The following is a 22,949-nucleotide window of genomic DNA, read 5'->3' as shown; positions in this document are numbered from 1 at the left end:
GTTAGATTTAGCTTCTTTAAAATGGTGTTGCCGATATGATTCTTTATTTTTACATAACCAAAAAATTTCTGATTTATGAGTATTAACTTTGTAACCTGAGAATGCACTAAATTCTTGGAGGATATGGATTAGTAAAGGGATATACTTGGCAGTGTTAACGGTCAGGACTAGTAGATCATCAGCATATAAAAGTGTAGTGACTTTCCTGTGTCCCAGGTTAATCCCTTCAATCTCTTTTCTTATGGATATTACAAGTGGTTCTAATGCTAGATTAAAAAGGTAGGGGGATAGTGGACATCCCTGTCGTACACCTTTATTCAATGGAAAATATGCAGTGGGGGTACCGTTGACCAAGACAGATGAGGTTGAAGATTTATAAATTGTTCGAATAAGATCGACAAACGCCCCCTCGACTCCAAATCCTGGGAGAGCTGTAAACAGGTGATCCCAAGAGATGGAGTCGAAGGCTTTTTCTGCATCGATTAAAATTAGGGCAGCATCCAATGTTGGGTTTTTATGCAGACAGGACTGGTTTAGAATTAGTTGTAGCTTCCGTAAGTTCCGTGTAGCAATCCTGCCTGACATAAACCCAACCTGATCCTTATGTATCAAGGGCCCGATAAAAGATTTTAAGCGATCAGCAATGATACTCATCAGGATCTTATAATCGCAGTTAAGGAGCGATATCGGTCTGTATGAAGATATCTGCTCTTTGTCCTTACCTTTCTTAAGGATAAGAACTATTTGTGATGAGGCAAAATATCTAGAACATATTTTTTTATCCAGATAATAACTGTTAAAAAGAGAGACCAAAGTTTGTCCAATGTCATCTGACAGTATTTTATACATTTCTATAGGGAGCTGGTCAGGTCCAGCAGCTTTGTTGGATGTTGCTTTCTTTATTGCATTTAGTACTTCAATAGGAGTGATTGGGGCATTCAGCATCTCTCTTTGGTCATTCGATAAAAAAAAAAAAAGAATAGTTTCCATCTTGAAAGTTGGAATCCTGAGAAACTTGTTCAGGGTCTTTAAAATCCAGAACTGATCTGAAAGTTCTTTCTTTCTTTGGAACAATGACAAGGTTTGAATAGAAATCCAAACCTTGTTCCAAAATTAAAACTGGAACCATGGCTCCTATAGATACCAGATCCGAGGCAGACTGAAAGAAAGCTCTTGCATTCAAAGGAGCCTACAGAACATGAGCCAAAAGAAAGCTCTCACTATGAAACCTATTCCCTAACCCTTAGAAACAATACTGCCAGGGATCATGAACAGACCATAACCAAACCTCATAATAAAAAAAGAGTATTCTGCCCTCAACCAGAGTATCTGGATCATGGGCCGCACCTTCATGCTGACTTGGTAAAGGGAGCAGGTTTCTTAGACTGCTTAGATCTGTTACAGTTTGAACTTGTATTTTTATTATGTATGGGTTGATTATGCAATTCTACTGTATTTAATAATGAATTTAACAGGATCAATAATGAAAAATGAAGAGTAACAGCAGAAAGGTTTTTTTTGGCCCATTAAAAAAAAACACCCAATGAGCACTAACAGCACAGAAAATATCCCCTTCTTTAAAGGGACAGTAAACACCAGATTCTTTGTTGTTTAAAAAGATAGATAATTCCTTTATTACCCATTCCCCAGTTTTGAATAACCAACACAGTTATAATAATATACTTTTTACCTATGTGATTACCTTGTATCTATGCCTCTGCAAACTGCCCCCTTATTTCAGTTATTTTGAAAGACTTGCATTTTTAGCCAATCAGTGCTGACTCCTAGGAGCTTCACGTGCCTGAGCTCAATGTTATCTATGTGAAACACATGAACTAACACCCTCTAGTGGTGAAAAACTGTCAAAATGCTTTCAGATTAGAGGCGGCCTTCAAGGTCTAAGAAATTAGCATATGAACCTCCTTGGTTTAGCTTTCAACTAAGAATACCAAGAGAACAAAGCAAAATTGGTAATAAAAGTAAATTGGAACGTTGTTTAAAATTACATGCCCTATTTAAATCATGAAAGTTTGTTTTTTTTAACTTGTTTTTTTTTAATGGTCAAATCATATGCAGGTCACATGATGGCTGGTCATGGTTACCTTCCTAGACCACTTTATCACTAATACTGAATAGTCTAGATTAATAAAACTAATTTGTAGAACTAATACATTTTGACAAAAAAATAATAATCTCAGTATCTTCGATGCTCAAAAATGGTGGAATTCATTAAGATTTGTCCACACCCCACATAAAAGAATCGAGTGTCAAGTAATTGCATGTTCTATCTGAATCATGAAAGAAAAAAAATGGGTTTCATGTCCCTTTGAGCCCATTCAGGGTAAAACATATTTTGACTGTATTTTGGATACTAAATACATATGTACTTGTGTACTGTGTGCACTGGTTTTTATGTTTACTGTGTGTATAACTGTGAACTCTTTACTGCTGAGAGCTGCTGTCCCTGAGCTGTAGGCATCGGTTCTCCGGTTCTATATGAAGGCAGATGCCTGATCGATACAGAAAGTGACATGGTCTGTGTCACTTTCTGTAACAAACTTCTGTTTGTGCCGGTGGGAGGTTCGGGAGGGATAGAGGAAGGCGGGTGGGCGGCACAACAATGGAGGTGGGAGGGAGTGGGAGGAAGAGACAGGTCCCTACACTGCAGAAAAATTAGTGTGAATGGGAAAGGACACTGCAGTGCAGAAAAAAAAATCTGAATTCGGTGAGGGACACTATACTTGCAATCGGAAGGGGGTATAAACTGGGTACTGGTAGATAGCAGACACCATTAGGAGGGGGGAGGGTTAGAGAGCTGTTTGGGAGGGATCAGGGAGGTGGCAGGGTAAGGGGGATCCTACACTGCAGAAAAATAAATAAATATTAAAAAAAATTATTTAAAAAAAAAAAATTGTACTAGCAGACTGATGGTGGTCAGGAGTGTATGTGTGGGTGGGGAGAGTTGTTTCGGAGGAATCAGGGAAGTGTCAGGTGGGGGTAATCCCTGTATTAAAATACTATTACCTTTGCCAGCAAACTAATTAACCTCTTCACTGCCAGGAGGTTCAGAAGTGTGGTGCTCAGCTGCAATTATCGGAAGTCTAATTGCTAAAAACTAATTGCAAAGCCATGCATGTCTGCTATTTCTGAAGAAAGGGGACCCCAGAGAATCTTTTACAACCATTTGCACCTTGGCTTCTCTACTAAATATATATATATATATAGTTTTGATAGGTAAATAAAAAAACAAGACTGTATTTCTATTTAAATAGAGTGATAAAGTGATAACTCTTCAGTTCTTCAAGTTTTTCTCTGAAATTCACGGTAGCAAAGGGGTTAATATACTTTATAACCTCTAAATCTCTGCCTGTTTCTAAGCCCCTGCCAGTCGCCTCTTATCTCAGTGCATTTTATAAGACCTTTACAGCCAGACAGTGCTAGTACATGTGTGCCATATAAATAACATTGTGCTCACCCCGTGGAGTTATGCAGGAACCAGCACTAATTGGCTAAAATGCAAGTTTGTAAAAAGCATTGAAATAATGGGGCAGTCTGCAAAGGTAATCACAGAGGTAAAATCTATATTAATATACTAAACCCAAATTTGTACTTTCATGATTCAGATAGAACATGCAATTTTAAGCAACTTTCTAATTTACTCCTAATATCAATTTTTCTTCCTTCTCTTGCTATCTTCATTTGAAAAAGCAAGAATGTAGAGTTTTGGGCAGGGACATTTTTGGTTCAGCACCTGGGTAGAGTTTGCTGATTGGTTTACTACATTTAGCCACCAATAAGCAAGTGCTACCCAGGTTCTGAACCAAAAATGGGCCGGCTCTTAAGCTTATATTCCTGCTTTTTCAAATAAAGATAACATGAGAACAAAGACAAATTGATAATAGGAGTAAATTAGAAAGTTGCTTAAAATTGCATGCTCTATCTGAATCATGAAAGAAAAAATTTGGGTTTAGTTATCACCAATTGTGCTTTGTTCTTTTTGTATTCTTAGTTGAAAGCTAAACATAGGAGGTTCATATGCTAATTTCTTAGACCTTGAAGACTGCCTCTAATTTGAATGCATTTTGACCACTAGAGGGCATTAGTTCATGTGTTTCATATAGATAACATTGAGCTCATGCACATGAAGGGACCTAGGAGTGAGCACTAATTGGCTAAAATGCAAGTCTGTCAAAAGAACTGAAATAAGGGGGCAGTCTGCAGAGGCTTAGATACAAGGTAATTACAGAGGTAAAATGTGTATTATTTTAACTGTGTTGGTTATGCAAAACTGGGGAATGGGTAATAAAGGGATTATCTTTCTTTTAAAATAACAATAATTCTGGTGTTGACTGTCCCTTTAATATAAGTGATAATTATGCAAAGTTGGGGAATAAATTATAAAGGGAATATCTCTCTCTTTAAATAAACATTTTTTTTCCTTTCATGATTGAGATAGAACATGTGATTTTAAACAAATTTTCAATTAAATTCTATTATCTAATTTGTTTTCTTCTCTTGGTATCCTTTGTTGAAAAGGATAACTAGGTGGGCTCAGGAGCTGCGTGATTAGTGGCTGTACATATATGTCTCGTTATTTTTTCACCAAATGCATTCAGCTAGCTCCCAGTAATGCATTGCTGCTCCTTCAACAAAGGATACCAAGAGAATGTAGCAAATTAGATAATAGAATTACATTGGAAAGTTGGTTAAAGTTGTATGCTCTATCTGAATCATGAAAGTAAATAATTGGGACACTGAACCCAAATTTTTTCTTTTGTGATTCAGATTGAGCATGCAATTTTAAGCAACTTTCTAATTTACGCCTATTATCAATTTTTCTTCATTCTCTTGGTATCTTTATTTGAAAAGCAAGAATGTAAGTTTAGATGCCGGACCATTTTTGGTGAACAACCTGGGTTGTCCTTGCTGATTGGTGGATAAATTCACCCACCAATAAACCAAGTGCTGTCCAGGGTCTGAGCCAAAAAGTGGCTGGCTCCTTAGCTTAGATGCCTTCTTTTTCAAATAAAGATAGCAAGAGAACGAAGAAAAATTGATAATAGGAGTACATTAGAAAGTTGCTTAAAATTGCATGCTCTATCTGAATCATGAAAGAATAAATTTGGGTTCAGTGTCCCTTTAAGTTTCTGGCCACTTGTGTTAATAGACACAAACTATAAAGCCTAAAAGTCCAGACTGCATACAAGAAATGTTTGGGATTCTTTCACCACAAAGAAACTGTATGCATGAAAGCTCATAGTAAAGCTTGGTGGATTCATTTACTAACCATGTTATAGCTGACATAGTGCCAGCATAATATTATCTGCTTTATAACTTTCGGCTGAAATCTTTGGCTCATATCATACTTTGGCCTTGTTTCCATTGCTATTGTAAATAGGATTGCCACCTCGGCCATGCTTTCCTGGACACTTATGAGTTACACATGCTGCACAGTGTTCAGAGGGAAACCAGCATTGTGCTGCTGGACAGCAAAAAAAATAGTGACCCTGGACAGCACTATTCATGTTCCTCCCTGCACACCCTGCAGCATGTGTAACTCATAAGTGTCCAGGAAAACATGGCCGAGGTGGCAACCCTAATTGTAAACTGTGTAAACTGCTTGTAACTTAAAACATCTCCATAGACTTTAATGGAAGTACTTGTTACCACCAGGCTACACAGTTTACAATGGCAATGGAAACTAGGCCTTTGATGGTTTGAAATGTGGAGTTGTTGCTCTTTTGCATTAGTTACTTAAAAGGACACTGAACTCCATTTTTTTTCTTTTAAGCAACTTTCTAATTTACTCCTATTATCAATTTTTCTTTGTTCTCTTGCTATCTTTATTTTAAAAGCAGGAATGTAAATTTTAGCAGCCAGCCCATTTAAGGTTCAGCACCATGGATAGCTCTTGCTTATTGGAGGGTTACATTTACCCACCAATGAGCAAGCATAACCCAGGTTCTCAACCAAAAATGGGCCGGCTCTTATGCATCACATTCCTGCTTTTTAAATAAAGATAGCAAGAGAACAAAGAAAACATGATAATAGGAGTAAATTAGAAAGTTGCTTAAAATTGCATGCTCTGTCTGAATCACGAGAAAAAAAAATAATAATTTGGGTTTAGTGTCCCTTTAACAAAAATATGTGTTAGTCCACAAGTATACAAGGAACATGTAATACAAACCTCAGGTTCCATCGTTTCTCTTGAGTTCTGCAAGCAAATAACCAAATGATTAGCATTTCTGAGGCACACAATAAAAGCAATAACATTTAACGTCATGGGACACATCATTTATTCAAAAGAGCAGGTGTAAAGTTCTGTCAAATGAAGCTGTAAAGTTTAAAGGGTCTTAAAACCAATTTTTTTCTGTCATGATTCAGATAGAGCATATCATTTTAAACAACTTTCCAGTTTACTTTGGTTATCAAATTTTCTTTGTTTTATTGAAAAGCTGGGATGTAAGATCATGAGTGTGCACGTGTCTACAGCACTAAATGGCAGCAGTTTTGCAACAATGTTATACATTAGCAGGAGCACTAGATGGCAGCACTATTTCCTGTCATGTATTGCTTCAGGCATGTGCACGCTACCTACCTAGGTATCCCACAAAGAATAACATGAGAACGGAGCAAATTTGATAATAGAAGTAAAATAATTTTTTGGGGGTTTATGTCCCTTTAACACCTTAACGACCAAGGACGTGCCAGGCATGTCCTACAAAAAACGGTTATTAACGACCAAGAACATGCCTGGCACTTCCTCTGGGGTTTCATGCGGTGGAAGCGATCCTGATCTCTTCCAGACCCTTTCTGGGTATTGTAGAGATGCCTCAATATTGAGGCATCGTGCAATACCCTTTTTATGCACACCGATGCAGAGAGGGCCACTCTGTGTGGGAGCGGGAGGGACCACTACACTATGGGACCTCTATAGTGAAAGGGAAGGAGGGAGAGGGAATTATAAGTATTGGGAAAGGGATCTGTGTGGGGGAGTGGAGAGGGTATTAAGGGGGACAACTACACTACAGAAAATTAGGTTTTTTATTTATTTATTTTTATAAAAAAAGGCACATTTACCTAAGGGCCAGTACCTAAGATGGCGGCCAATAGGTTGAGGGGGGAGGCTTAGAGAGCTGTTTGGGGGGGGATCAGGTAGGTTGGGGGGTAATGGGGGATCCTACACTTCAGAAAATTATAAAAATAAAAATAAATCTTTTTAAAAAAAAAAAAAACATCTTTATTTTTATACTGGCAGATTTTCTGCCAGTATCTAAGATGGCGGTGATAATTGTGAGGTGGGGGAGGAAAGAGAGTTGTTTGAGAGGGGTCAGGGAGTGATCAAGGGGTGGGATGTGTCAGATGGGAGGCTGATCTCTACACTAAAGCTAAAATTAACCCTACAAGCTACCTAATTAACCCCTTCACTGCTGGGCATAATACAAGTGTGGTGTGCAGTGGCATTTAGCGGACTTCTAATTACCAAAAAACAATGCCAAAGCCATAAATGTCTGCTATTTCTGAACAAAGGGGATCCCAGAGAAGCATTTATTTTACAACTATTTGTGCCATAATTGCACAAGCTGTTTGTAAATAATTTCAGTGAGAAACCTAAAGTTTGTGAAAAAGTTAACAATGTTTTTTATTTGATCGCATTTGGCGGTGAAATAGTGGCATGAAATATACCAAAATGGGCCTAGATCATTACTTTGGGATGTCTTCTAAAAAAATATATGTGAAAGGTTATTAAGGGATTCCTGGCAGGTATCAGTGTTCCAATGTAACTAGAGCTATTTTTGAAAAAAAGTGGTTTGGAAATAACAAAGTGCTACTTGCACTTATTGCCCTATAACTTGCAAAAAAAGCAAAGAACATGTAAACATTGGGTATTTCTAAACTCAGGACACAATTTAGAAACTATTTAGCATGGGTGTTTTTTTTGGTGGTTGTAGATGTGTAACAGATTTTGGGTGTCAAAGTTAGAAAAAGTGTGTTTTTTTTCCATTTTTTCATCATATTTTATCATTTTTTTATTGTAAACTATATGATATGATGAAAATAATGGTATTTTTAGAAAGTCCATTTAATGGCGAGAAAAACGGTATATAATATGTGTGGGTACAGTAAATGAGTAAGAGGAAGATCACAGCTAAACACAAACACCGCAAAAATGTAAAAATAGCCCTGGTCCTTAATGCTAAGAAAATTTCAAAATGGTCTGGTCACTAAGGGGTTAAAGTAAATGTAAATTTGAATGAATAAGTGCCGGGTTTTTTAAAATACAAATAAAAACATGGGCACTTTCATTCATTAAAATTTGAAGCGTTTTTTTAAAAATACTTACCTTTTTTAGGATAAACAAACAGGCGATCCTCAATCTGCTTCTCCTGCGGTACTTAGCATATCGATGATGAAACCGGCTTCCTCCAATCGTTAAGTGGCCTCACGAGCTAGACACCTTGGGGTGCTCACAACGATTGGAGGAAGCCGGTTTCGTCATTGCTGTGCTAAGTACAGAGGAGCCCCGGTCTGGTTTTCCTAAAGAAAAGGGACAGCCCTGGAAGCAGGCGAAGCTGTGCTGGAGGGGCTCTTGACCTGTGGGAGGAAAGAGCCCCTGGGTTGGCTGTTCCGGGTAAAGGGGGAGGAGTGCAAAAGGGCGCTATATAAGGAGACTGAGCGGGAAAAAACAGGCAGAAAATTTGTGACGTAAGAGATACTGAAATCTCTTCTGCCTGTGTTACTGAGTGTTTCTTCCCGCCCAGTCTCATTACGGCGGCTATTGAAGAACTTTTAGCGCGATTGTGGGAGGCGGCTGGCAGTAGAGACCCTTCCTGGCTAGCGGAGAGGGTCCGCTCCCTATTGGCTGAGAAAGGGGGGAAGTTAGAGGTGGCTCCGCCAAAATGTTGTCCTGTGAGGAGATCCAGGCCGCCTCAGCGTTTAAACCCTGCGGCCAGTGGAGGATCCGGTGGTCAGAGGAGAAGGAGTTTTAGTTCAGGCAGAAGGAGGAGCTGCGGTCCGGTGACCAGTTCTGGGCTTGTGGCTGAGGTGGAGCGGAGTTTGCAAGAAGACAGCAGGGATCCGGAGGTGGAGGCTGCACCTGTCTCAGCTCTGAGGGGTAAGATTGTGGTGCAGGCCTTAGTTCACGGCCCTGCTGGGCCCGAGTGTCAGAGGAGTGGAGAATTACAGCTGTAAGACTCCGGAGCAGTTTGACGGCATGGAGGGGCCTGCAATGATGGCAACAATGAGCAGGCAATATGGGAGCTCAGAATGAGCTGGTGTGGACTTGGCCCTTAATGTGGGGGAGAGGTCTTGGGAAGGGGGGGGAGTTGTTTGCTGTACATGAGCCTAGGTGATCCTTGGGGGTGGTTTGTGGTGATGGGGAATGTTTTTTGGTTGATGAGGGGGAGATGGAGGAGGTGTCCAGGGAGGATGAGTTGGGGGATATGTCCCTATATTTAGACCCATCAGATGAGGAATATATCCCCCCATATCCCTAAAAAAGATAGGCCTGCAAGTAGGTTGGTTGGACCTGGGGGGTCTAGGGATTTCCTCCCCTCAGTCTCAGGTTTGGGCCCCACAGTTCAGTTTAAGCCTCCTGTTTCCTCCCATAGGGTGGGTGGGTCTTTGGGGGGTCCCTCATGTGTGGGATTATCTTTTGCAGATTTAAGGGTCCCTGCGTCACGGCCTGAGGAACCTCTGGGGCAACAAGTACATGAAGAAGGAATGGACAGTCGGGAAGGAGACTTCTTTGACCTGCAAGACTCTTGGACAGAGTCTATATGGCTGGATCCGGATGACGGCGCTTCCCACAGGGATCGTTCAGGGGCTGGAAGTCGGGGGGGCAAGAGTGAGTACGGCTCTAGGTTGTTGCCGGGGTCAACTGGCCATGGGGTACACAGAGGGTGGTGGGGCGAGGAATGGAAATTTTTATGGGGGGCACCCCGGTAGGTCACGAGGGGGGGGTGGGTTCTGCTAGGGGCAGATCTTGCAGGAGAAATGGGCCAGAGGGGGTATGGCAAGGGGGTGCGTCATGGCCGGCGGAACCTCTGGGGCCACAAGTACATGAAGAAGGAATGGACGTTCAGGAAGGAGACTTCTTTGACCTGCAAGACTCTTGGACAGAGTCCATACGGCTGGATCCGGATGACCGCAGTTCCCACTGGGAGCGTTCAGGGGCTGGAAGTCGGGGGGCAAAGGTGAGTATGGCCCTAGGTGTTGCCGGGGTCAACTGGCCAGAGGGTGGTGGGGCGAGAAATGGAAATTTTTCTGGGGGGCACCCCGGTAGGTCACAAGGGGGGATGGGTTCTGCTAGGGGCAGATCTCGCTGGAGGAATGTGCCAGAGGTGGTATGGCAGGGGGTGCGGGGGCTACTGTACCTAAAAGGGTTAGAGGTTCTGCTACGGTTGGATTATCCAGAGCCGGAAGGGAGAAGGTCTAGGATTCCTAGCCAGTCGCAGAACATGGAGGTCATGGCTTGGGGTCAGCAGGCAGTGGACTCATGGACGGGTAAGAACTGTGTTAATGTTGTGGGAAGTGGGGTTGGTGCTGTTTGTGGTGCTGGTGTGAATGAGGACCCTATGTCTCAGATTTTAGTTAACGGTCTACTGGAATTGCTAGCTAAATTTGACAGTGCTAAGTCTGTGTTTGCCCTTACAGGGGCGGTATCTAATGTTCAAGGGGGGGGGGGGTTGTAAATAGTGGTTCGGCGGATGGAGCCACATTGCAAGAGAAGAGCCCCCCCCCTTAGCTTTTCCTCTTGGGCAAACTGGGAGTAAACAAGGGGTTGACGTTGTTGGGTCGGTGGTTGAGACCGTCGCTAAAACTTTGGGGGGCCGTAGATTTAAGTGGCCGACACTGCCATGGCCATATCGTGCCTTTGCTCCATTGGCCCCTTGGGCATGCACTTGTCTAAGAAGTTAAGAGAAATAATTTACAAACTGGAATTTTTAGAACTTTTTTCCTTACTTCCTTTGGAACAATCTTTTGAAATTCCTGAGAATTCTAAAAAGGATTCAGTGAAAAAGGAGGAGGAGGAGAGGAAGAAACGTTACAGGAAACTTCCAAAAACGTGAACAAACTGATTCCAGGCATTTGTGATATACGCCAGTGTGTTTGCTGGGAAGTTTCCTGAACAAGGGGCAGTTCTTTTTTGCTATCTTGATGAGATAGCGGCGGCCCAGAGGATATATGGGGGCATGGCCTGGTGGGCTTATGATGAACAGTTCAGGCAAAGGTTAGCGGTTAAGCCAGAGATGAAGTGGGACGATAGGGACATGGGGTTATGGCCAAACTTCCGGGGGGGCACCGGCTTCTGACAAAAAAGGATTTTGTTTTGCATTTAACAAGAAGGTGTGTAAGTGGGGAGCCACATGTAAATTCCGGCATGAATGCTCTGGGTGTGGAGGTTCCCACTCTTACGCTAAATGCTTCCATAGGGACAAGACAGGTGGTAACGGTGCCCCCTTTGAAAAAGGGGGTGTCTCCAGTGAAAGTAAGGGCGATGGAGCGGTGGCTCACCAAGTACGCTAGGAAGAGGGGTTGTAGAGAGAAGGCAATCTTGCTTTTGCATGGGTTTCAGTTTGGGTTTTTGATTCCTTCTGAGGGTGGGGTCGAACACTTTAAGGGGAATTTGAAGTCTGCTAAGCAATTTCCTGGTGTGGTGAGGGAAAAGATAGAAAAGGAGGTGGCCCTGGGTAGGATGGCTGGTCCTTTTGAGGCCCCTCCTGTTCCTAACTTGAAGGTTTCTCCTTTAGGGGTTGTACCCAAAAATGATCCTGGCAAGTTTAGGATGATCCACCATTAGGTTTGTCTGCATTAGCGGTGGAGAGAAAAATGGCTGCCTTGGAGTTTAGACTTAAGTTATTAGTGACAAAAAGCTTTTAGGTTTGACAAATACTAAAAGGTATGAAAAAGAAGGTAGGGGTACTGGATGGCAGGCGGCCCATAACTTTTTCGATGCTGGTCCGTATTTGGGAGGTTTTACCTGATGTTTGTCTGTCGCATTTTGAGATCAGCCTTTTTCGGTCAGTTTTTGTATTGGCCTTTTTTGGGGCTTTCAGGATATCGGAGTTGGTAAGCAGGAGTAAGGTGTCTCCTGGTGGTTTGTTGGTGGAAGATGTGTCTGTATCTTCTTCAAGGGTGGATATTTTGCTGAGGAGAAGTAAAACGGATCAGAATGGAAAGGGGAGCACGATTGTATTGTTTGCGAATGGTGGTGAAGTGTGCCCATGCAGGATTTTGGATGATTTCATGAGGTTACGGCCTTCCGTAAGGGGGCCTTTGTTTATGAAACTGAATGGGTTTTTCCTGTCCCAGTTTCAGTTTAGGGCAGTGTTGGTTAAAGCCTTGAGGTGTTTGGGCTTAGTACCCTCAGAGTTTGGGTCCCATTCGTTCAGGATTGGGGCGGCTACTGAGGCTGTGTTAGGAGGTTTGAGTGAGAAAACTGTGAAGAGTATTGGGAGGTGGGGATCAAATAAGTACCGTTTGTATATTCGTCCTGATTTCAGAGTTTAGAGTTTGTTTTAAGTTCACTAATTTGTCTTGATTCACTGCCCTAGGTTTGAGAAGGATATGGTTAGTGGGACATTATTTCATCTATTGGGCAAGGAGAGTGGCTTCTATGAAGGAGGACGGTTTATTGTTAGGCTTTCCTGCAGCGGAGTGGGAGGTAAAATGGTTCGGGGTCAGGGGCCTCAGGTGGGAAAGGGTGTTGTTGATGGTAGTGGAATATTGCCGGCAATTTCTGCATCCAGATGTTTTGTTGGTTCATGCTGGGGGAAACTACCTGGGTTTTATGTCGCAGCAAGAACTGGTCAGGAAAATCAAGAGGAATTTGGGGAGATTGCAGGACTTGTATCCTTGAATAAGGATTGTGTGGTTGGATATTGTACCCAGGCAGGTGTGGAGGGCTGCGTGGGACCCGGTTCGGTTGGATAAGAGTAAGAGAAAGATAAATAAACTGGTTGGATCCTTTGTCCGTAAACTGGTGGGGTGGTGTCTCATCACCCTTATTTAGAAGAAGTGGGTCAAGAGGAATTTTACTTGAGAGATGGGGTGCATCTCAATGAGTTTGGCTTGCAGCTATTCATTTTGGATTTTAAGGAAACGCTGAGGAGGTTGGCGGAACTGGACTGATGGTATCAGGCCAATCTTTGGCGGGGGTGCTAGTTCTTTACACATGTCAGTAAATATGGTCAAGTAGAAAAGGAGAAAGTTGGTTGCCTCTCCACGGGGTGAGAGAGCAGTTATAGGGCTTCTAGGGGTAAGGGGTCCCTTAGAGCCAGGTGTTTTAAAGATGGGATTGATTGGCTCAACAGCTTGTAAATTGTGTCCAGAGGGATTACGGCCATATTATTATTATTATTATTATTATTAAGAGTGGAACTAGCACCGCAGTTTACAGCTAGTTAAGTTGTGTCCAGAGGGCTTATGGCCATATTATTATTATTATTATTATTATTAAGAGAGGAACTAGCACCGCAGTTTATATAAAAGGGGGTGAAGGTTGATCTGGAGAAAAGTTTTAATAATTGGTTATTATTGGAGATTTATATGGTTATTTAAAGTTTATTTAATAAATATATGTATTTCAATAAAAGGAGCTGTGGCCAATTTATACCAATAAAAGTGGTGTGCATTTATTTATAAGGTAAAAGGTATGGTTAGGGGTAAGTTAAAAAAGGATGAGTGTGAAATTTGGGGCGTAACATTGACGACTTAAAAAGTCAGGGACAGCCCTGGAAGCAGGCAAAGCTGTGCTGGAGGGGCTCTTGACCTGTGGGAGGAAAGAGCTTCTGGGTTGGCTGTTCCGGGTGAAGGGGGAGGAGCGCAAAAGGGCGCTATATAAGGAGGCTGAGCGGGAAAAAAACAGGCAGAAAAATTGTGACGTAAGAGATACTGAAATCTTCCTCCCGCCCTCCCTGGGTTTGAAGTGTTTGTTATATTGTCGTAGTCTATTGGGGGGGTGCTAGTTCTTTAAACATGTCAGTAAATATGGTCAAATAGAAAACGGGGAAGTTGGTTGCCTCTCCACGGGGTGAGAGAGCAGTTGTAGGGCATCTAGGGGCAAGGGGTCCCTTAGAGCGAGGTGTTTTAAAGATGGGATTGACGGGCTCAACAGCTATTAAGTTGTGTCCAGAGGGCTTACGGCCATATTATTATTATTATTATTATTAAGAGTGGAACCAGCACTGCAGTTTAGATAAAAGGGGTGTGAAGGTTGATCTGGAGAAAAGTGTTAATAATTGGTTATTATTGGAGGTTTATATGGTTATTTAAAGTTTTTTTTATATGTATTTAAATAAAAGGAGTTGCGGCCAATTTATACCAATAAAAGTGTTGTGTCTTTATTTATAAGGTAAAAGGTATGGTTAGGGGTAAGTTAAAAAAGGATGAGTGTGACATTTGGGGGCGTAACATTGACGACTCAAAAGGTCAAGGTAAGTATTTAAAAAATATTGCTTCAATGTAAACGTTAATGAATAGTATTTTTAAAAACCGGGCACTTATTCAGTCAAATTTACATTAATTTTAAAGGTAAATCAGTTTTTTTTTACCTCAAGCATAATGGAATGAGGAACTGCAAAAGAATTGTTAAAGGTACATGTAACCCACATTATTTCTTTCAATTTTAAACACCTTTCCAAATACATCTATTATCAAAATTGCTTCATTCTCTTGGTATTCTTTATTGAAAGAGCAGCAATGCACTACTGGGAGCTAGCTTAACATATCAGGTGAGCCAATGACAAGAGGCATAAATGTGCAAACACCAATCAGCAGCTAGTAATGCTTTGCTGCTCCGGAGCCTACCAAGGTATGCTTTACTACAGATGATTCTATTAGAACAAAACAAATTAGACAGAATTAAAATGGAATGTTGTTTAAAAATGGTACGCTCTATATGAATCATGAAAGACTGTGTTTCATTATTTGACTCTTCACTAGGGTTGCCACCTCAGCCATGTTTTCCTGGACCCTTATAGGTTACACATGCAGCAGGGTGTGCAGGGAGGAACATGTTTTGTGTTTCTGGACAGCACTATTCCTATTCCTCCCTGCACACCCTGCAGCATGTGTAACTTATAAGTGTTCTGTATTTTAAGGGATGGTGGCAACCCTACTCTTCACTGGAACTAATGGGACTAGACTAAACCCTGAAAAACAACACCAGACATGTATCCTTCCTCCCTCAAACTTTACAGTAGACACTATGCATTACAGTAGGTAGCTTCCTCCTGGCATCTACCACACACAGATTCTTCCATTGGACTTAACATTCAGTGTAGAGGCCAAGCACTTGTTCCCAAGCAAGTAGATGCACGCTGAAGGGACCCTGCAATAGTCCCTGATGTAATCCCAGAAAAGCAGAAAAACAGCAGCACCTTCTTAATGCAGAAAAACTTCCTTTATTGATGGAACATCATGGCAGACAAGAAAGATACAACGTTTCGGTCACAAACTGACCTTAATCATGAACATGATTAAGGTCAGTTTGTGACCGAAACGTTGTATCTTTCTTGTCTGCCATGATGTTCCATCAATAAAGGATGTTTTTCCTCATTAAGAAGGTGCTGCTGTTTTTCTATGGGGATATTCCTTTTGCCATAACCAACTATCCCCAAGCAAGAGTGTAAACGCAGAGCTCTGCCATTTAAAAGTCCCACTGCATCAGATTTATACATGTTCCCTTATATAAAGTCGCATTTACTGTTGTATCCCTAACAATTGTAACCTCATCTCAGAACTAAATTGTATTCTGTTGAACTGTGCCAGTATATCTCAGGTGGATAATGTGCTGTCTGCGGCCGAGACAGCCTGCTATGTGATTAATATAAAGCACAGTCAAGCTCACTTCTTGGGTTACTTCTATATAAAATTGTACTGTATTGTATTATAGATATCAATATGCACACACATTTCAGAACTTTATCTGCTATCTACTGGTATTTAATTATCTCGCTGCAGAAGATCTACTAATTTATCTCCTGGATGGGGCTAGTCATTTGTACCTCTCCTCTTAGTTATAGGAGTTTGTTTACACACACATTGAACTTGTCTAGGTTTCTATATGTTCCTATGAATAAAAGAACTCAATTGGGTTTCTATACTCTCCCATGAATAAATCACACTCCGACTATACAATATCTTAAGGTCTAAGAATAACCCTCGCAAAAAAAAGCAGTATAGATATAAGGGCGGGGAAAAAACACAAATGCAAAAGATGACTGCAAAAAATATCAAAAGTTTATTGAGACATAAGTACTCAAAACTGAAGATATAATCTTGCGACCAAACTTTGCAGAGGCTGATTGTTAAACATCCAGATTGTAGTGAGAAATAAAAGATACTATGCGACTTCCAAACTGTAGCTTGGCAAATTTCTTCAGGAGCTGCATCTTCCTCCATAGAATAAGACGCAGCAACTGCCTTAGTAGAACGTGATTTAAGCCCTTCTGGAACCTGTTCACCTCTCTTTGTTTATATGCTCTGGAGATGGCCTGAAATATCCGATTTGAGATAGTGAACTTGACTGTAGCTTGACCCATTCTAGGTCCTTTATGAATAACAGATCAGACTTGCGAATTAACTGTGTCCTTGTAACATAGATATGTAAACATCGAACAACATCAAGTCAATATAGAGGTTTGCTTTGAACCTGCTGACTTTCTGGACAAGGCATGCAGCAGGGTGTGCAGGGAGGAACATGTTTTGTGTTTCTGGACAGCACTATTCCTATTCCTCCCTGCACACCCTGCAGCATGTGTAACTTATAAGTGTTCTGTATTTTAAGGGATGGTGGCAACCCTACTCTTCACTGGAACTAATGGGACTAGACTAAACCCTGAAAAACAACACCAGACATGTATCCTTCCTCCCTCAAACTTTACAGTAGACACTATGCATTACAGTAGGTAGCTTCCTCCTGGCATCTACCACACACAGATTCTTCCATTGGACTTAACATTCAGTGTAGAGGCCAAGCACTTGTTCCCAAGCAAGTAGATGCACGCTGAAGGGACCCTGCAATAGTCCCTGATGTAATCCCAGAAAAGCAGAAAAACAGCAGCACCTTCTTAATGCAGAAAAACTTCCTTTATTGATGGAACATCATGGCAGACAAGAAAGATACAATGTTTCGGTCACAAACTGACCTTAATCATGAACATGATTAAGGTCAGTTTGTGACCGAAACGTTGTATCTTTCTTGTCTGCCATGATGTTCCATCAATAAAGGATGTTTTTCCTCATTAAGAAGGTGCTGCTGTTTTTCTGCTTTTCTTCCATTGGACTGCCAGAAAGAAAAGTGTGATTTAAAAGTAAAATTTGAAAAAAGCTCAAGAGAATGTAAACTAACAATTGTGTTGGCACTAAAGCGAATAGTAAAAAGATAGCAGGAAGGTATTTTTCAATCTATGTCTGAGGAAAAAGCCCATTATTGCCTGAGAAATCCATTGCATGATTGATTGTTTTTATAAACTAATATTTGCATGAAGCTGTTACTGCATCTGTCATCTGGGTGTGCACTTACCATGCAAAGGAGTATAGTGGGCAATCAGTCACGAGTATTACTGGCTTTCACATTTTACCTGCAGTGTTTCTTACAACTCAGCAATTGCAACATTTAAAAAAACCTAATTTATGTAATTAACATATATTATTTAAATGCACTAACAAATTGTAAAAAAAAGTCAGGGGCTGATTTGTCCATAGGAAAAACTAGAATTTTTCACCCAAAATATAGTAATTTTTTCTATCTTGGCACATATCCCTGGATAATACCTACCAGTGAGAGCCCCTCCTCTTAGGGGCATGGACAGAACTGCCCACTCCCCTAGTTACCTGTATATAGGTAACTCCCAGACAGTAGTCCCTTCTCCTCCTAGAGATGTCCAGCCAACAGGTTATCTAGGAAAAAAAATGGGAGCGAGTCTGGTAGGTATTACCCAGGGATATGGGCCAAGATATAGCAATTACTATATTTTGGGTGAACATTTTTAGTTATCTTGACTCTCCCTGGTATTAATACCTACCAGTGAGAAAAATAGAAAACAGTATAGATGGGGGGCGGAGCCAGCTTCTGAAGCGGCAGGACGCGTCTCAGTGAAGCTCCTGATTCTAAAGATATTTTATTCTGTGTTGTATTCTAATAATCCAGTTAATTGTACCTATTCCAGGAAAGATATCTATAACTCAATATCAGCAAGACACTAGAGTTGATTTTTGACGGCATTCCTATGTTCTTCAAAAACCCACGCGGACCTGCATTTGCCTAATCTCCAGAGATATAACTCTACATTCAGTCTACCGCGTGTCTGAGGGTTCTGCATAACCCGCCCCCCCAGATTCTGGGTTACAAAGTAGTTTATATTTGAAGACTATCTTCCTCAAGCTAAAGAGGGAACCATCAAGCCTGTTAAAGAGTGTTCACACTGCTGAGCCGTTTAAAATCTGCTTTAAATATGGAGGCTCTGGACAAGTGGGAAACCAAGATGACTAAGTTAATAGAGGACTACTACAAACTACAAAGGTTTAGAACTTGAGCTACACAGCCTACTCCTAACTGCGAGACCTAGATGCACCGTTCAAACAACGAGAATGAATGAGCCGATAAAGGATAACCAAAATAGCTTTCTGCCCACAATGATGGAACACCAAAGAGATAATTACATACCTTTCGGAGTCCTGGCATATGAACAAGGGCCCGGTGCTGACCGGGAGAAAATCATACCCCAAGGTCGGATTGCAACAGAGCCTTTACCCGACATTTCTAAACAAGAGGAGATTTGTGATTTAAACCCATCTCCAGAGCCAATCGGCACTAGCGAGGGCCACGTACTGAACTCTGATGGTGCAGCACAGCTAGGCTTTCTAAAAGTTCCTGAGATTATGAGCAGCAAGATGGCCCTACCTGTAATTACCCTCACAAACCCTCAGTGCAGTGGCTGGCTGACAATCTGTGAAGGGTGTCTGACTTCACCCACAGCTCTTCAACGATCCTCGTCTTTGCAATCTGTAAGGCCGATGCCATGCGCAGCTGTCTCTCAAAACCTCACTCGTGATGTCGGACATAACGCTCGTGTGGGACAAGGTTCCTTATAAACACATCTTACCATTTTGGTCTTGACATCACAGGAGGAGAAAGAATCGCAGTATCAACCCTTCTCTGCACATATAAGGCTCTTGGCATTGAAGGTGATCTATATTTGTTTTCCTCAGGATAAGTCGAACGTTGGGGAAGGCTAATTACATAATATTTCCCCAAAGGACATCCTTAAGTCTAATCTGTACTTAGTCAGTTTTATCTCACAGTGAATGTTGCTGACTTCTAGGACATTATTATGCTCAACTGAGATTTAACCTCTTCAGGGACTGTTAGGAGGTAACGTGCATATCTACAAAAAAAAATGCTATTTATGTACTAGCAACGATACTTCTTTCACCACTTTTGATGTGTTCATATAAATTTAAAGCACTAAGTTATACATGTTTGGTGCAGCAGATGTTCTGGGTTGCTATGTTTTATAATGTTATGGTTACATACAACGGTCCTTATCTTTTACCACAACCCATATCTTCAGATCCCTATGATAGGTTTAGTGGCATGCACATGTTGTCATGGGAGGAGAAGACTCACCGGCAAGTCAAATCAACTCCAGAAACATAGGGTTTATATAAGCCTTTGCTATGTTATGTTACTTAGACTCTTCCCACTAATGATTGTGTCAGTGGACATTTCAATATTTAGTATGCACTCCCACTAGAACTACCTTCGTAGTTATATATCTATAGCCTGGCCAAACATCTATGGGGATATTCCTTTTGCCATAACCAACTATCCCCAAGCAAGAGTGTAAACGCAGAGCTCTGCCATTTAAAAGTCCCACTGCATCAGATTTATACATGTTCCCTTATATAAAGTCGCATTTACTGTTGTATCCCTAACAATTGTAACCTCATCTCAGAACTAAATTGTATTCTGTTGAACTGTGCCAGTATATCTCAGGTGGATAATGTGCTGTCTGCGGCCGAGACAGCCTGCTATGTGATTAATATAAAGCACAGTCAAGCTCACTTCTTGGGTTACTTCTATATAAAATTGTACTGTATTGTATTATAGATATCAATATGCACACACATTTCAGAACTTTATCTGCTATCTACTGGTATTTAATTATCTCGCTGCAGAAGATCTACTAATTTATCTCCTGGATGGGGCTAGTCATTTGTACCTCTCCTCTTAGTTATAGGAGTTTGTTTACACACACATTGAACTTGTCTAGGTTTCTATATGTTCCTATGAATAAAAGAACTCAATTGGGTTTCTATACTCTCCCATGAATAAATCACACTCCGACTATACAATATCTTAAGGTCTAAGAATAACCCTCGCAAAAAAAAGCAGTATAGATATAAGGGCGGGGAAAAAACACAAATGCAAAAGATGACTGCAAAAAATATCAAAAGTTTATTGAGACATAAGTACTCAAAACTGAAGATATAATCTTGCGACCAAACTTTGCAGAGGCTGATTGTTAAACATCCAGATTGTAGTGAGAAATAAAAGATACTATGCGACTTCCAAACTGTAGCTTGGCAAATTTCTTCAGGAGCTGCATCTTCCTCCATAGAATAAGACGCAGCAACTGCCTTAGTAGAACGTGATTTAAGCCCTTCTGGAACCTGTTCACCTCTCTTTGTTTATATGCTCTGGAGATGGCCTGAAATATCCGATTTGAGATAGTGAACTTGACTGTAGCTTGACCCATTCTAGGTCCTTTATGAATAACAGATCAGACTTGCGAATTAACTGTGTCCTTGTAACATAGATATGTAAACATCGAACAACATCAAGTCAATATAGAGGTTTGCTTTGAACCTGCTGACTTTCTGGACAAGGCAAGATGATATCTTGATTCTTGTGACATCCAGATACAACTTTAGGAAGGAATTCTAGTACTGTTCAAAGAATAACTTTGTCCTGATGAAACCAAAGGCATGATTCTTTTATAGAAAGAGCTTGAAGTTCAGAAACTCATCGAGCTGTAGCAATAGACACCAGGAACACGTTCTTCAAAGTCAAGAACCAGAAGGAAACCAGGTAGAGGCACAAATGGCACCCAGAAAGTTTCAAGTTAATGGGGTGCAAGTTTAATGGATGTTATTATGTTGACAAGTGTTTACCTATGGGGTGTTCTGTTTCTTGTTCCATTTTTGAGAAATGTAGTACTTTTTTACACTGGTTATTGGTTAAGAGAATGGGCAGTAAAACCATGGCTTAGAAGATGATTTTCTGGTAGTGGGTGCTGATGAATCGGAAGGGTACAAACAAATGAAAGAGGGCCTAACCCTAATGTTGGGGAAATTGGGGGTCCCAGTAGGAGCAGAAAAATCAGAGGATCCAGGGATGCGCTTGACTTTCCTGGGGATAGTGATGGACTCTGTAAAAGAGCAATGCAAGCTCCCAGAGGATAAAGTAATGAAGGCGTGACTGATGATTTCAGATGATTTCAGGGGTGCTGAAGAGAAAAAAGGTAATGCTCAGAGAAATGCAAAAAATGCTAGGTTTTAAACTTTGCATGCAGGGTAAGGAAGCAGTTCTGGTTTTGACCAGGAAATCAAAAACTGATACAGCAGCTAAAGGCGCATGGGTGTCAATGAAAGCTTCTAAAGGTGTAGCAAGTGTAGAAGAATATTTCGCAGCTAAGAGAAAGAAGGGGGAGGCGGCTTTTCTTAAAGCACAAAGATGGATCAAATGTTACCCTTTTTATATTTAAGAACATTTTGGAGGTAGTAGTAACGAAACCATGTTGAAAAAATGCAATCAATAAAGCTATCTGGAGAGGTCACAAAGAGAAAACAAAAGATGGTGCCATAAAGGCGAATTTTTAAAAATAAACTACTAAAGAGACAGTCAAGTCAAAATTAAACTTTCATGATTCAGATAGAGCACACAATTTTAAACAACTTTCCAATTCACTTCCATTATCTAATGTGCACAATATTTTTATATGCAAACTTTCTGAGGCACCAGCTCCTACTGAGATTCACACAATATACGTATATGCATTTTGTGATTGGCTGATGGCTGTCACATGATGCATAAGGATAAAAAAAATGTAACTAACTGACATTTGTCAGAAACAAATCTACTTCTGAAATTCAAACAAAATGCTTTTGCATTGTCTCTTTGGTATGCATTTATTGTTTATGCTATTCTATGGTGTTTAGTAATCTTTTAAATGTGACCTTTCTATATTTCGCCATAACTTCAGTGTAGTCATCTACATTTCTGACATTCAAAAACAAAACAAAAACAAATCAGTGACCAATATAGCCACCTTTCTTTGCAAGGACACTCAAAAGCCTGCCATCCATGGATTCTGTCAGTGTTTTGATCTGTTCACCATCAACATTGCGTGCAGCAGCAACCACAGCCTCCCAGACACTGTTCAGAGAGGTGTACTGTTTTCCCTCCTTGTAAATCTCACATTTGATGATGGACCACAGGTTCTCAATGGGGTTCAGATCAGGTGAACAAGGAGGCCATATCATTAGATTTTCTTCTTTTATACCCTTTCTTGCCAGCCACGCTGTGGAGTACTTGGACGCGTGTGATGGAGCATTGTCCTGCATGAAAATCATGTTTTTCTTGAAGGATGCAGACTTCTTCCTGTACCACTGCTTGAAGAAGGTGTCTTTCAGAAACTGGCAGTAGAACTGGGAGTTGAGCTTGACTCCATCCTCAACCCGAAAAGGCCCCACAAGCTAATCTTTGATGATACCAGCCCAAACCAGTACTCCACCTTGCTGGCGTCTGAGTCGGACTGGAGCTCTCTGCCCTTTACCAATCCAGCCACGGGCCCATCCATCTGGCCCATCAAGACTCACTCTCATTTCATCAGTCCATAAAACCTTAGAAAAATCAGTCTTGAGATATTTCTTGGCCC

At 41.0% G+C, this 22,949-nt stretch overlaps 1 protein-coding gene across 4 annotated transcripts in view; it reads right to left on the bottom strand.

Moving 5' to 3' along the window:
* The window catches only part of IFI35 (interferon induced protein 35), a 202,666-nt gene that overhangs the window by 145,738 nt on the left and 33,979 nt on the right, over positions 1-22,949 (bottom strand). For 2 of the 4 annotated variants that reach the window (XM_053699580.1, XM_053699579.1), the window contains exon 2: positions 6,188-6,214. The exons of the other annotated variants lie outside the window; for them this stretch is intronic. In XM_053699580.1, coding sequence (XP_053555555.1) covers positions 6,188-6,199 — 12 coding nt within the window. In that variant the 5' untranslated portion in view covers positions 6,200-6,214. The remainder of the gene's footprint in view (positions 1-6,187; positions 6,215-22,949) is intronic. 4 annotated transcript variants of the gene reach the window in all.

Source organism: Bombina bombina, chromosome 1, assembly GCF_027579735.1.
Source record: "Bombina bombina isolate aBomBom1 chromosome 1, aBomBom1.pri, whole genome shotgun sequence".
Classification (NCBI taxonomy): Eukaryota; Metazoa; Chordata; class Amphibia; order Anura; family Bombinatoridae; genus Bombina; species Bombina bombina.
The sequence above is the reverse complement of the archived record's forward strand: the minus strand, read 5'-3'. Positions and strand labels throughout refer to the sequence as shown.